General features: G+C 34.6%; 1 protein-coding gene across 1 annotated transcript; it reads right to left on the bottom strand.

Moving 5' to 3' along the window:
• Window positions 1–7,060: 7,060 nt before the first annotated feature.
• On the bottom strand, window positions 7,061–9,001 carry LOC131029925 (uncharacterized). Its single transcript, XM_059209766.1, has 5 exons — window positions 8,596–9,001; window positions 8,276–8,487; window positions 8,009–8,179; window positions 7,664–7,911; window positions 7,061–7,575 (listed from the first exon to the last, which is right to left on the bottom strand). The coding sequence occupies exons 1-5, from the start codon at window positions 8,663–8,665 to the stop codon at window positions 7,323–7,325; spliced, it is 954 nt and encodes a 317-aa protein (XP_059065749.1). The 5' UTR covers window positions 8,666–9,001; the 3' UTR covers window positions 7,061–7,322.
• Window positions 9,002–16,528: the final 7,527 nt, after the last annotated feature.

Raw genomic sequence — 16,528 nt, 5'->3', positions numbered from 1 at the left:
CCTGGAATAAATATCTGATATGCCTTTGAGGTTTCACTGTACCTCACAAAGTACCCCTTTTCTGCAGTCTAATCTAACTTGGTACGTGTATCCTTAGGAATGTGGCAATATGCCAAACTCCCAAAGATCCTGAAGTGACTGACATCTGGCTTCTTCCCAGTGAATGCTTCCTTTGGTGTCATCTTCTCTAGTACCTTATGTGGAACTCTATTTTGTATGTATACTGTTGTACTGCATGCCTCTGCCCATAGATAATGAGGCATATCCTGGTCATGCAACATAGCTCTTGTTGCCTCCGATATAGACCGATGCTTCCTCTAAGAACTCCATTCTGTTGCGGATTGTAAGGAACAATCCACTCTCTCTTGATTCCTTCCTTGGTGCAGAACACCTGGAACTCATTTCCTTTGTACTCGCCTCCATTGTTTGACCGAAGAACCTTTATCTTCTTTCCTGTCGAATTCTCCACAAGAGCTTTGAACTCTTGGAAGCGACTGAAAACCTCATCCTTGGTCTTCAAGAAGTATATCCAGGTCTTCCTGGAGAAATCATCAATAAAAGTAACAAAGTACTCATACCCTCTGAGAGACTTTGTCGACATAAGTCCACATACATTTGAATGTACTAGATCAAGAACACCCTCAGATCTTGTGTCACTTCTTGGAAAAGATGCTTTCACAAACTTCCCCAACACACATCCCTTACATATATCATCATGCTTTGTGCTCACCTCTGGAACACCTGTCACAGTCTCACGAAGCAATTTAAGTGCTCCATCATGTATATGGCCCATTCTCCTATGCCATAGCTCTCCAAGATCTCTAGGATTACTGCTGCTTAGGAGTGCCTTAGGAGTATCAAACTGCAACCTATAAAGTCGACCACTCTTAACTCCAATTGCTATGGGTGATTTCCAATCCTTGTGCTTGATCAACACATGAGCCCCTCTAAAGAGTACATTGTAACCTTTATCCTGAAGGACAGATATGAAAATCAGATTCATACCTAAGCTTGGAACATGTAATAAATAATGAATGGAAATCATCTTGCCATTCTCCCTCTGAAACTAAATAGTCCCTTTCCCAACTGGTTGGACAAGTTCCCCATAGAGATCTGGATTCTAGTGTTCTCCTCCTTGTAGTTGGAGAAGTACTCTCTAACTCCTGTCATATGAAATGATGCCCCACTATCTATATACCAGACACTTTGTGAGGTTGAGCTAATCATACAAGCTATGAGTGCAAACTCATCCTCCACTCTACTAGAGAGCTCCTCTGCACTTGCTGAAGCTGCCACTTGGTTCTTGCCCTTCTTATCTTTCTTCCTTTGTGGGCAATCACTGACATAGTGGCTTAACTCGTGACATCCAAAGCATTTGATCTTAGACAGATCCTTCTTCTTCTTCTCACCTTGTGGATTTGATCCTTTACTAGATCCCTTCTTTGCTTTCCCTTTACCCGCTAGGGCAACGTTTTCCTGTTCCACCTCACTTTTCTGACTCTTATTGTTGGCTCCATTGACAAGGCTTAGTCTAAGCTCCTCCTGAGTGAAATCACTCCAAAGTCGATCCCAACTTGGTAAGGTGTCTCATCCATTAATAACTTGAACAAAGACATCCCACTACTTAGAAAACCCATTTAGGGCTATTCTTACTAGCTCGTCATCATTTGGTTTATCTCCAATAGCTGCTAACTCATCCTTGACAAGTCTAAGCCTGGTGAGGCAACATGTAATGTATTCTCCCTTGTTCATCCGAGTATTCCTCAACTTTTCTCTGAGAATCAGCTTCCAGTTGGTGGTTGCATTCTGGTACAGATTCGGGATGGCTTCCCACATTGCTTTCCCTTTATCCAAATCTGAGATATGAGGAACTATGTGATCCTTAACACCGTCAAGGATTATCCTCCTCGCTTTGACATCATCCTTCTTATATGCTACAAGAAGTGTTGCATCTGTAGGTACAGTCACAACAGTAGTAACATATTCCTTGATACCATTCTCTTCTAGCAATAAAGAAATTTTGGCTTTCCAGACACCAAAATTTGAGGCTCCATCTAATTTGTCCTGATCTCTTAAACCTGTTGAGGTCATCTCAAGGGATAAAAGAAATAATAATTCTAAAGAAGTCAATCTAGATTGTATAACCCTTCAATTTCTTTCCTTGCCTAGGGTAAACCTTTTCTACCCTCAACTTAGCTCTGATACCATGTGAAAATTCTATTGCAATTATTGATTATTAACCTCCTATCTATAATAGATTATTTGATCAACAAATATTGGAAAATAACACAACTACAACTTCACAAATAAAAAATAGGCGGAAAGAAATATGTAACACAATGACATAATATTTCCGGACAATTGTCCCTGGAAAAACCCCGAAGGGAAAACCAGTATTGCAGATCAGAAATATATTAACTTCAACAAATTAAGAGATACAAAATTCCTTGCCTCTCACTAGTAGAACTTCGACAATCTCCCAATTTCTCTCGCTGATATTCCTGCACTGCTATCCCCAACGCTATCACTGCGCCCCTTGCTAACACCACAAGACTATTTGCTAACTCTACAAATAATTCACAAACTTCATGTTTTCCAAATGACCCATGACCCCTTTTTATACTACTCTATTGGAAAACCAACGACCGAGATTAATTCAAACCAACGACTGAGATTAAGACAACTCAATAACCAATAACTATTTTTGGCTATGAGGTGTCACCTAAAAAGAGCCACTATTAAATAACAATTGTTTTTATCCTAACAATAGGATCTGACAAAAACAACCATTTTCTAATTTCTGGGTCAGGACAAACAACTGTCCAAACTACCCATACCTAATGTTGCTATTTCTGGGTCAAGACGAACAATTGTCCAAGCTACCCATAATTAACACTTCTTAGGTTAGGATGTTAGATAAGTAGCCCCAAAGATTTGATTCAAAATAAGATGTAACATTTTTGGCTCTAGCTCTACTATTACTTTGTTGGTTGCCTTGTTTTATTGTTTTTGTGACCGATTTTGTTCTAGTTCTCATTTTTTATGGTTTGTGTTAGATCTGTAATGGGTTGGGGCCTTTCTCCACTTATTTTAATAAAAAACATAGAGAAGAAGAACAAAAGGGAATCAAATAATTGATAGAGCATTGAAATTTTAAATTCAAGGGCATGAAATAAATTAAATCTACACTATCATATACACTATACGAATGTCTATAAATGTTGCCTTCATTTTTCATCATCATTGATTTCCTCCAACTAATGTACCTTCAAAGCAATATTTCACTTACCAAGTTGGTAAGCACCTCAATAGTATTAGTTCCACATGGCTAAGATCAATGCCACATACATAAAATGAAGTTAACAATAGATGGGATCAGAGACATGGTGTTTAGAACTTTCAAGTTTCCCAAGATCTTTTTTTAGTAAGTTTGCATATGAGAATGTAGGGACTTGAAAATTCACCCAAAGGTTTAAAATTGAATATTGTATATTTTGGGTGAGTTTAAAGTCAAGATCAAGTCTATGTGGGAAGACATTAAAGATCTAATTTTAAACATTTCTTAAAAAAAAAATTAAAATTAGGTTTTAAGGTTTCGGATGATGTTTTGGGTCCCCAAAGATATATTCATTTTTTATCACATAGAGAACTCTAAGATCTTTAGTTTTAAAGTATAGGTTCAATTGGGTGCTTGGATCATAAGTTATGGCTCTCAAAAGTTGGACTATTTTTGGGTCGGAGTTACAAAACTTAAATTTTTTCTTGAGGGTGTTGAGGCGATATTTATGATTTTTTTTTACCATTTTTTAGTAGTAGAGGAGGGGAAAGTAGTAAGTCATGAGAAAGGAGGAAAAGTATAACTTGAAGGTAAATTTGAGAGATAGAAGAATCCCCAAAATAGTGGAAATAAGTTGTAATGTGTTGTAGGCTCTGAGGATTCATCTTTGTTTTATCTTAAACATCATTTCTATAACACAATTTTTGTTCATTTCAATGAAATAATATTCATATTTTAGTTTGAGAAATTTGTGTTTTGTGTGTTGTGTGATTCATAGCTCCATCAAGTGGTATCATAGAATTTGAAGGTAGACTTGAAGATATAAAATACATAAGGCTTAAAAAACTAGCAAAAAAAAAGTATTTAATGTGTTGTAGCTTATGAAGATTCATACTCTATTTTATATTTTCATATTTATAATGTAATTTTTGTTTATTTCAATGAAATAATATTCATATTTTCTTTTGATAAAACTATGTTTTATGTGTTGCGAGATTCACCCCTCTATCACCTTCTCCCTCTCTCTCTATCTCTCTATCCCCCCATCCCTCTCTCCCCCTCTACCTCTCTACCTATCTCTTCTTTTCCCTTAACATCTCTCCCCCACTCTCTACATATTTCTCCCACTTTCTCTTCCCCATCTATCTTTCCAAAGCTACATCTATAACTAGATATCTCTTTATTTCTCCTCTCTCCTCTCTATTTACCCCACTCTCTCTCCCCCCCTCTATGTTTCCCTACGTATATAAGTCTTTCTCTCCACCTCTATCTACTTACCTATGTCTCTCCCTTTCTCTTCCCTCTGTATATTTCCTTACATACATATCCCTTCCTCTCCCTTTCTTTGTAACTCTCTATCTCTCCTTCTCTATCTATTTAGCTATCTCCCCCCTTCTCTCTCTATCTCCTTCTCTCTCCCTTTCTCATTCCCCATTATCTTTCCCAAGTTATATCTATCTCTAGAGACATCTCTCCCTCTTCCTATCCACATATCACCCTCTCTTCATATCACTCTCTCTTTCTACATATCTCTAACTTCTCTCTCCTCTCTATATCTCTCTACTTATCCTCTCGCCTCTCTCTCTCTCTCTCTCTCTCTCTCTCTCTCTCTCTCTCTCTCTCTCTCTCTCAAAATATAATAAATTCAACTAATAGGAAGATCACACTTTAGAAAAAATAAATGATGTTATAGAATCTTTTTCAGTGAAACATTCTTCGATCATTAAACTATGTAATTTGTTTACTTATTTATTTGTCATACCCTAATATTTAATATCTAAAGATAGTAGCCCACATTATTATCCCAAATCATTAATATCTAGGTTAGTTTCCTATTTGTGTATGTTTCATTAAATTAGCTTGTAATAGCCCGAAAGGAAGTTTTGTTTTTATTTGCTTTTAAGGAACTTAATCAATTATATACAACCTAGTCTTCCTCTTGGGCTTGTTATTCATACAAGGGTTTATTGGATCTATACTTTTATGATATTAAAATTTTAATTTTATATTCAAAACTCTTTACACGCCTTTTTCTTCATTGATTTTATATTTTTTACATTTTAGCATCATCTTGATTTTGAAACCTCTTTTACTTACCCTACCCATCCTTGGCAACCACATTAAGGCCTCCTTTTTATATTAGATACAATATTAGTATATTTTTTATTTTTCAATATGAAAGTGTACATTTGGAATTTATTTTTCCCATCCTTTTTGGATGCCATGAGTTGCTTTGGTTCTATTCTTCTTTTGAATTAGTTTTTGTATAAACCTTAGCATGACCCAAACAAATGAGAATGAGATCTATTTTGATTCTCATAATGAAACTAATGATGAAAATTATCAAAAATCTCATTTAAGAAATGTAGGGGTGATCATGTAAGGGGGTGATAATTTTACAAAATAGAGCTTCATATCATATTATATAATCATTTATGTGTTCATTTGATGCTTGAGCACATTTAAATAGATTGGAAAGAGTTACTCTAGGGCCCATATTGATGTTGAATTATTTTAGGAACATTCTTTTCAAATTATTAAATGATTGTATGCACCCTTGAGTAAGTGGAAAGAATCATTCAATAGCAGAGTCATTAAAAGTGTAGCAATGGATTTGTTAATAGTATATCCATAAATTTGTTAATAGCATATCCATAAAGAAAGTCTACACAAATGTACCTATGAATGCTCACAAATGAGTGTTTCGGATTTTAATCATATACAAATCGCAAAGTTATTAGTTAGAAGGGGCATAACAATTATTGGTGATGTAGAGAGGGCAAGTTTGACATTCATAGAAACAAAGTGTGATCATCTTGTTGATGGATCACAAAATGTGATTGGAAACTTTGATGCAAAACAATTGTTACATTGTTGAATCTAGAAATAACATGCACTAATCATTACAGATTGTGGAAATCTGATGCCTTCATTCACAAATAAAAGCAAAATACAAGTTATGTTAATAATAAGAAAAATGAAGATAATTGGTTATATCCTTGCCTCTACACATGCTTATGAAAACATCAAATGCATTATTTTTTTTGAAATGGGTTGGAATGAAGCAATATTTTGATATTAAAGTACTGTAGTAGAATTGGTACATAAATTGAAATGGCTCATTCAATTGTATTAATTGTACTTAATTCTTGAATAACTTGGTTAACCTTTTTCAGCTTTTACTTATATTAAACAAACATTTCTTAATTTTATATGAATATTACATAAAAATGAATCCATTATAGTGCTACTATAAAGATGATTTGCATAATAGAAAGTTTTTAAAATGTATATATAATTGAGCCTTATTGTATTTATTTTCATTGTCAGCAGTGTGTTTTAACGGCAATTCACTTTTGTATTTTGTATTATTATTATTATTTATTATTTTTAATTATTGGATGACTGTAATGGGACTCTTATAGCAATGTTGTGTGTTTTCAGTGGGTTAATTGCCACAATAAAATGCTTTATTTGAGAGTTGAATCCCAGATTACCAATGACATTCAATCGAGAAATGTTCTGAATAATTATAACCTAAGGAGCTTGGAATCTCCGGTTAGGGAGTAGTATGTCTAAGTGACTGATCAGTAGTTAAACAAACATTGTTTTCGATATGGAGTGTCCTAACTGTTAGTAAGCAGTTGGGTGCCATTTATTTCGTTGTATAACATTTAAAGAAAGTAAATGCTCAATACTTTATGTTGCACTGATGCAACATTTCCAAGGCTATAAGAAAAAAAAAATTATTTGTAACACTTGATGTTTTTTAAAGGCTGCAATTCTTCAATGGAAAATCAGGAGACAAGAGAAAATTCTTGAACACTCTACTCCCCTTGATGTTGAAGTGGTGTTTAAAGACACCTTACATAGAGTTATTATTCAATAAGTACAACATAACCCCTTGCCCTATTACTTCTACCATGGAGTAAACATAAATCAGGCATACTCAAGCTCTGATATTTGATTATTTAAATTATAACTAGCATCTTCCCAACTAACACCATGATCAGTCCACGATAAAATTTATAAGACGATACAGAATTTATGATAGCAGTTGCTTCTTAAGAAAATCAATGGTAATCTTATTCACCTCCTCAGGGAACTGCTCCTGAACAAAATGGCTTCCTTCAGGAAAGAATTTGATCTCCAGATTGGGCACATCATCCTTGAGCATTCCCTGATTAATATAAGACTCCACACCTTCAAGTTTTAGAACAATATCCTTATTACCCATGATCAGAAGGGTGGGAGCTTGAATAGTATAATCTGTTATTTCCCCCAATTTCCCCCAGTTCCTGTAAATCAATATCCAATGTGCAGACCATAAAAATTCTATAATAGAAAACACTTGTTGGGTGATTAAAAAGCGGTTTCTAGCTTTACCTTTTCATAGCCATGTAAGGAACTTGCAAAGGGAAAGCAAATCCTGATTTCTCATACAGGCTTGAGTACATTTTGAGGTCATCTTCAGTAAACCAAGCAGGCAAGGGAGTTGCAGGGTCGTAAAGGTCCATGATCTCTTTGCCCTCCTCTGCCACTGGCAGTTCACTTCTTGAGAAAAGTGTGTATATATTCCTTACCACAGTTTTTAAATCAAAATGCCCAAAATCTGCCAAACCCCTTCCAGGCTCCTACATCCATAAAAAAATAATGAAAAGATTTCCATTAGCAAATAAGTCAGTATAGGTCTTCTAGTAGGTTTACAGCAAGAGCAAAAGAATGAGAAACCTGCCATTGTCTGATATAAAAGCCTCGAGGAAACTTGTCCATCGCAAAGGATTGTGGACCTGGTCTCGTATAAGGTACACCCATCATTACCATTCCTCTCAATCGATGAGGGTGTAGAAGGTCCAGATAATATGCAACCATTGCTCCAAAGTCCTTACCCACAACAAATACCTGTAAATTCAGGGAAAAGAGGCATCAGGGTTGTGAATTAGGGAATCCAAATACAAGTTGCCTATAAATTCATGGAATATAATTAGGGGTACTTACTTTTTGAATACTGAAGGCATCAAGAATACCAATCAGGTCTTCCACAAGATCTACAAAGCCGGCCTTCTCAATTTCAGAAGGCTGATCAGAGAGTCCATAGCCTCTGAAATCAGGAGCTATTGCATGAAACCCTGAATCTGCCAACGCAAGCATCTGATAACGCCAAGAATACCAGATTTCAGGAAATCCACGCAACAGCAGCACATCTGGACCTGTACCCAAATTTCATCGATTCCCCTTGTTAAAGCAAGTTCATACATTGTTGTAATAAAAACCTAAAAGCCCATTTCGACAAGGAAAAATTGGACGTTAAGAAATACCTGAGCCGATTTCAGCAACATGTAATTTGAGTCCTTTGACATCAACATGCCTGTGTTGTATTTTCTCCATGGAACGCACGCGAGTTGAATCAGGAGACACCTAAGCATTTCAACCAGAAAAGAACTTAAATCTAAACCAAGCATTGATGAAGATGCTTGCTTAGTTTGACTGAAGTCTTCAAAATATGCCTTGGACTGTAAATCTTCAAAATATGCATTTGTCCCTTGTGCGGCAGAAGATGCCGATTCACGGCTTCAAAATAAACACTGCATTTTTAGTTGTGCAGCAGTCTGATAACAACAGCTGTGATACAGCTGTAGTCCCTGTATTTGCTTAAAAACTAGTTAGTTATTGTTTTTTTCTAAGAATAATAAAAGAGTTGTTGCCTCTTTAGATTTGTGATAGTTTTTTTTTAATCCTGAGTGATGAAAGCATGCACTAGATTTACAGAAACAAGTAAGTTAAAAGATTGTAATGGTTGAATAAATTTGATGTTACATAGAATGTGATGATCTCAATTATATATAAACAGAAAACAAAACAAGAATATAAAACAATTGCTATGCTAAATATAATTGAATAGTATAATTACATCCCAATTACATTATACAGAAACATGATAAATATGTAATTTTTCTCTTACTTAAAATTTGGCATAGTTACTATTCATGTAATATAAGTTCACAAACAGTTGACAACTAATATCTGGAAGTTTCAATGACCAGTGCATTGAAAAAAATAAACTTATAATTATGCAGCATAGAAAAACTAAATTGAAAACAGCATGATGCCGACACAAAAATGACAACTTCTTGTAGCCTCCTAATAGTCAATATTCAGAATTACTATAAAATAGTATGGCATTTAATACAATGCATGTTCTATATCCAATCAAATATTGACAAGATTTATGTTTACAAAAATTAAGCATGGTATCAAATGTTTGGAGTGAAAGGAAATTAACAAGTCATTTATAAAATATAATAAAATTGATGCATGGAATTTTAAATTGTTTTGAGCTTTGATATGGAAACCTATAAAATTAAAAAAATTAAGATGTTCCTTATAAAAAGTAGAGAGTAGTAGAAATGTGCAAATGTAGACTCTTGTAAAATGTTATCTACTTCAGGAACGTAATATTCCATCAGTTATTCATAAATAAAATATATAACAATAATAAATAAAAAATGGGCGCTTGTTCATTTATGGAATCTATTCTTTTGTATTGTAGGCATACATATAAAATTTCAAATCCATGTATAATGGCATTTACTACTTAACTATTACTCATGAGTTGCCTTATATTGACAATTTGTCAAGAAAAGAGTTATGATCAACATTATCTATCCAAGCTTTACATTTCAAATTCATTTTTTGTTTCTTCCAAGTAAGATATTGTATTTTGATTATTTGAGGTTTGGTGAACACCCATCACGATTATTTTTATAAAAAAAAGTTGAGAAAAGTGGTTTAGAACTTTCAAATTTCCTAAAAGAGCTAAATTTAGTAAGACCTCTATTTTTAATAAGTTTGCCATGAGAATTAGGGACTTGAAAATTCACCCAAATATTCAAAATTGAATATTGTATATTTTGTGTGAGTTTAAAGTCAAGATCAAGTCTAGGTGGGAAGATATAAAAGATTTAAGTTTAAACATTTCTCAAATAAAATTAAATCAGCTTTTGAGGCTTCAAAAATAACAAAAATGAATAAATTTATTTTTTAACATAGAAAACTCTAATATCTTTATTAAAAAAAAAAAAAATTGGTTCAACTTAGTGCCTCGATCAAAAGTTATGGTTCTCAAAAGATGAACTATTTTTGGATAGGTTACAAAATTTGAATTTTTTCTTGAGGGTGCCAAGGAGATATTTATGAAATTTTCATGAACATTTTTTTAGTAGTAGAGGAGGGGAAGGTAGTAAGTCATGAAAAAGGAGGGAAAGTATAATTTGAAGGCAAATTTGAGAGAGAAGATCTAGAATAATTTGGAAAATAGTAGAAATAAGTTGTAATGTGTTGCAACCTACGAGGAATCATCTTAGTTTTATCTTGTCATTTCTATAAAATTATTTTGTTCATCTCAATGAAATAATATTCATATTTCCTTTGAAAAATTTGTGTTTTGTGTGATTAATTACTCCATCAAGTGGTATCATACAATTTGAAGGTAGACTTACAGATATAAAATAGATTAAATTTTCAAAAACTAGCAAAAAGAAACTATAATGTGTTGTAGCCTATGACAATTCATGCTTGTTGGTTAACAGATTTGTCACCTAACTCTATATTCTCACGCCCACGGAGATGACAAATGTAACCACAGTTGAACTAGCCTAACAAAATATGAACTGACTGATTCTCTGCTTATTTTACAAGGTGGTAGATACCTTCTAATAATTTTCAATGAATAGACAAACAATTCATATGCTTTTAACCCGAAAGAAAATAAGGAAAGAGCTTTTAACCAGAAAGCTTTATAAAGGCATTCACAATACTAACTACTATTTTTAGAGTTTTTCAGATTTTAAAATAAAGTTGTACTGCAAAACACCATTCACAGCTAATATTCCATAGCAACTGAAATATCAAATCATCTACCATTTCAATATAAACTCACTAACTGACATCCATTTCAAAGAACATAAAAGGATCCATACACCATAATTCACAGCTTATGAATATATGAAAACCACCAATAGTTTTATATTAAAAATAGAAGATAACCATATGCATAGAAGTCTTTATGGTCTAATGAGAAAAACAAAGTTTGCACAAAAGATCCCCTCAAATTAATTAATCTACCTATTTATAGCTATAACCTTCCTATCTTTTCTGTCCCCGAGAAACGGTTACTAAAGCTAATGGTCTTGATCATGACCTTGCAAAACAAAATCCTAAAGATAAACACAAAATATATACCATCTCACAACAGGTAAGGCTACAAGACCTTCAGGCTCCATCGTTAGGTACCGGGTTCAGCTTTGCAATCCACCTATCGATCTCATCTGCTTTTTCTTCTTCTTTGACTAACGTAAGCAAGATATCTTCGAATTCTTCCCAATAAAAAATAGTAGCTCAGAAAAAGTCAAACATGCTCAAAAGAATGTGCCACTGTACTATTTTGGTATCAAGTTGCAATACAGGACCTCTTCGAACTGGGAGTACCATTTTGCTGAAGTCAATTATTCGGGTTTCTTCCCGCCGTTAGCTCATCTCGCAGATGTTGTTCATGATTCTCATCTTTTTCTAAAATATTATCTAATAGGGTGATGGTCTTCCTATAATCACTGAAATTGATTTGTGCTTTCCATGCAAAAGACTATAACTGCCAAACTATATCTTCCTACTCTATCTCCAACCAGTTCAAATTTGGATTATGAAAGGTAGTTCATCATCATGAGGCAAGACCATGCTGATGCATGTAATTATAACTAAAATTTTCCCTTTTGGCTACCTTTAATGTTTTCTGCAAGAATGACAACATCAAATGAAGTAACGCATGTCGCCACCTTTTTTCGTATTTGGGTTGCTTAAAGACCATTAATGATGGTACTTCACAAACCTTGCCTTGATTTATTTCTTGAAAATAATGGATGACGTGGCAATCGACGAGGTGGGAGGAGGGACGACAAGAAGCAGTTATTCTTATCATCCTGACAACCCCATTCAATTCTATTGACGCCCAAGTGAAACCTATTTGTACTATTACTCGTGTTGCCATCCAAGGTACCGAAACCACTAGTCTTAATTTCACCAAATGTCCTTTCTTGGAACCAACAGTTTTCTTAAATTTTTTTAGAGCTAGACATCCACCACAACACGAGGAGTGTCAGAGCATCGGGAGATCGGGTAACTTCACAATTATCAACCTCCTTTCAAAAGTATCCAGGAGTGTGACCTCCTAAAGATGGTGGCATTATACGAACTTCCCTAAGCTGGTCAACCGATTGGGTAGTTCTAAAAGTTGAGAACTCCGCGACAAAAGTTAAGGAATTAGAAAAGTTCGTGATTAAGAGCCTAAAGGAAAAGCAGAGGGAAGCGACTTTTCAAAGTTTAAATTTTTTATAAGTAACAATGCTCTATTTTATATTTTCATATCTATAATATAATTTTTATTTATTTCAATAAAATAATATTTATATTTTCCTATGATAAATGTATGTTTTGTGTGTTGTGGGATTCCCCCCCCCCTCTCTCTCTCTCTCTCTCTCCCTTAATCTCTCTCTCCCACTCTCTACCTATCTCTCCCACTTTCTCTTCCCCATCTATCTTTCCAAAATTATATCTATCTCTAGATATCTTTACCTCTTTACCTCTTTCCCTATCACTCCCTTTGTTTTATATCTCTCTATTTCTCATCTCTCCTCTCTATTTATATTCACCCCTCTTCATCTACTAATTTTTTTATATCTCTATCTTTCTCTCTCACTCACACTCACTCCACATACATGCATGCACACACATACACACACACACATATAAATATACATACATACATACATACATACATATATATATATATATATATATATATATATATATATATATATATATATATATATATATATATATATATATATATATATATATATATATATATATATATATGCACACACACACACACACGCACGCACACACACATGTATGTATGTATACACACACATATATCCCCCTTTATATACATTTACCTCTCTCTCTATGTGTTTATCTATATATCCATACCCCTCTCTCTCTATATGTCTATCTATATATCCTTCCCCCTCTCTTTGTCTCTCTCTCCCCTTTTGTACCCCTCCATGTTTCCCTTGGCATATATGTCTTTAGGTATCTCCCCCTTTGTATTTATTTACCAATTTCTCTCCCATTTTGTTCCCTAAATATCTTTCCTTGTATGTATACTATAGACACCTAAATTTGGTTAATTAATTTAATCAAATTTAAATCTTTTCTTCTAATTAATTAATCTAATTAACTAATTCACCATCCCATTCCTCCTAATTAATTAATTCCCCAACCCGTTTCCTCCTAATTAATTAGCCTAGTTAAATAATTCCCTTTTTTCAATCCCATTTGATTAATTGTCTTTAATTAATTAAATGTCCCTTTTCCCAAAAATCCCATGGATTAATTAATTTAATTAATTAATTAGAATCAAATCTTATTTGAGCACATTTTAATCACTTTCTTACAAGCCTCACCCCAATCCTATCCTAACCAACCCTATCCTTCCGACCCACTTCCCTAGCCTACTCAACCCTCCAACTAACCTTATCCTACCAATTGTAACCTCCTCCCCTCCCACACATGTGTACACATTCTAAACAATTTTCCCCATTTTGAGGAAAATATCCTATTTTGGGTGGTGTTCCCCAAAATAGACATGTGTCCCCTCCCTCCATTTTTGGGTGGCTTTGCCCAAAATGGACACGTGTCCTCTTGGACATGTTAGAGTCAAGGAACATTGAGAGGGGGGTGAATCAATTTTTTACTGGAATTCAAAATCACAAACTTAATCTTTATCCATCGATTGGCAATGCATAATAGTAAAGAACATAAACAAGCAATAAAGAAACGACAGATCCACAACACCAAAATTTTTACATGGAAACCCAAAAAGAGAAAAACCATGGTGGGGCTGGAACCCACAATATTCATATACTATGGCTAGGAGTACATAAATATTACATAGATGGGGAATGCACTTGCATTCAGGCTCACTGCCTAGAGCTCACTGCTCAATTACAATGACCTGGAAGGCTACAACCCTTAGAGAAGTCACACTGACTTACAATTCAATTACAATGAGGAAATACAGTTAAAGAACTCTGAAATAGCATCTGATAATGCAAAAATGACTTATGGTTAAGCACAAGATCTCTGACTATACTCACTTTGCAATATGCTCTATTTCTGTCTCAATAATCTATTAGATCACCTAGGAATCAAATGCAGACATGAAACTGTGCTCAATCACACCAAAATGGATCACCACAACTATATCACACCGAAAACCAATCGCCAAATCAATCTTATATATCCGATCATAACAAAAGTAACCTTCTCTGGAAGTTGGCTTCAAGAAGTGTAGCATGTAGTCATATGTCAGCTTCAATCTCTAACAAAACATAGCACCAGATCAAAAGAGTATATTCACATGCTTCCTAAGGATCTTCCCATTCACCGAGATCTCAAAATCAATCACCAAAATCACCGCAATCACTAGAAATATTTTTGGAACAAAGCATCACTAAGATAGCCCTGATTTACTGGTTGACTTGCTATCGGTTAAATCCTGCTTCCAGATAAGAGGAATTATGACCACCCGATCAAATCTGGAAGAAGATTTGCCATCAATAACAATCCTAAACCATGAATCAAGCATTAGAGGTCATCGAATGAGTGTCAATTGCCAACAATCTCCCCCTTTAGCATTTATGGAAACACTTGTGAAAAATGGCTAAGTGTTGAAACCTAAGACATACATCAGATCAAGAATGAAAGAATTGTAAGTCTCCCCCTTAGATCAACATCCAAAAATCCGCATCATTGAACTATACACTCCATATGCAACCAATCTCTACATTTTTCACCTTATCTCTCCCCCTTTGACAACAATGCCAAAGATAGGCTGTGAAGAAAAATATTTTGTACACATATACACATACCAAATGATTAGATCTATACATACTTAAGTACATCTGCATATGCAACCTTAAGGAACCCAAAATAGGTGTTCCACCCTGCCCGCAATTTCTCCAAAATTGAAACAAAATTGTTCAAAACATAAGCATAGAATTCTATTGCATACAACTCAGTTGGAGTCTCCTAACACATATTTTGAAGACATTCCATCTTATGGCATACCAAGGTGTCTAACCGGGGACCATTTAGGTTCTGGAGTTCAACTGCCCTTCTTTGCATCTTGTCCTTCTCTCTCTCTCTCTCTCTCTCTCTCTCTCTCTCTCTCTCTCTCTCTCTCTCTCTCTCTCTCTCTCTCTCTCTCTCTCCAGATCACCAATCTGTCCCATAAGAGTCAAAATTTGACCTTCAATATTTCTAGTCAAGTTAACCATAGACACATAAGCTTGGCAAATCTAAGCTAACTGACCTTTGCAATTATCTATCTGCTTGTCTATTTCAGTAGAAAAATTTATCAAAATTTGACAAGACTTATAAATCTTACCACCTTCCAGTAAGGCCTCATTAATTAAATTCAATTCCTTTTCTAGCTAGGTGTTATCCCTATCAATCATTTGCAAAAATGTTTGTATTCTTGCATCTTTGATTTTTTCCAAAGCCTACCTAGCTGATGCCTTGGTCAAAGAATCAAATTGAGAAGATATGTGATCAATCAATGTTTGGAGCTTACAAGATGAACTTACATTAGCATCAAGTTGCAATTCTGGTACCACATGTTCTAAAACTTTAACAGATTTCACAATAAGCTTCTTTTCTTTTGACTCAAACTATGCTAACTCCTGACTAGCTTGAGCTTGGAGAGTAGTAGCAACAATCATCCTTTCAGCCAGAGACATTTAATTGAAAGGCTTGTCAAAACTGATGTTAAATTGAGGAAATTTCCCTTGGCTTTGTATTTTTGAAGTGTCAATTGCCATGAGGATTGGAGTTTCTATTACTTTAGCTTTCCCTTTGATCTGTTCCTCCTTTTTTTCCTCTTCCTTTTTCTCGGTCTCCTATCATGCATGACTTCTGTCCTTTATGGGTGCCTCCTGTGGACCAATGTCACCACTTGGTCCACCAACCTATGCCTCAGCTAATTTGTCATGTGCCTTATCTGCCCCAATCTTTGGGGTAAGTGCACAAAGATGGCATGTCAAAAAAGGGGGTATAAGTGGACACTTATTTTTTTTCTTTTCTTTTCTTTTTTGAAATCAGGTGAACCTAAACTTGGAGGAAAAATTTGAAAAT

Source organism: Cryptomeria japonica, chromosome 8, assembly GCF_030272615.1.
Source record: "Cryptomeria japonica chromosome 8, Sugi_1.0, whole genome shotgun sequence".
Classification (NCBI taxonomy): Eukaryota; Viridiplantae; Streptophyta; class Pinopsida; order Cupressales; family Cupressaceae; genus Cryptomeria; species Cryptomeria japonica.
This window is presented reverse-complemented; position numbering and strand designations above follow the sequence as displayed.

Coding starts and splice junctions, on each gene's coding strand:
- LOC131029925 (XM_059209766.1), bottom strand. CDS start 8,665: ATGGAGAAAATACAACACAGGCATGTTGATGTCAAAGGACTCAAATTA. Junction 8,488..8,595: donor TGTTGCTGAAATCGGCTCAG/GTATTTCTTAAC, acceptor ATTTGGGTACAG/GTCCAGATGTGCTGCTGTTG. Junction 7,912..8,008: donor TTTATATCAGACAATGGCAG/GTTTCTCATTCT, acceptor TTATGGATGTAG/GAGCCTGGAAGGGGTTTGGC.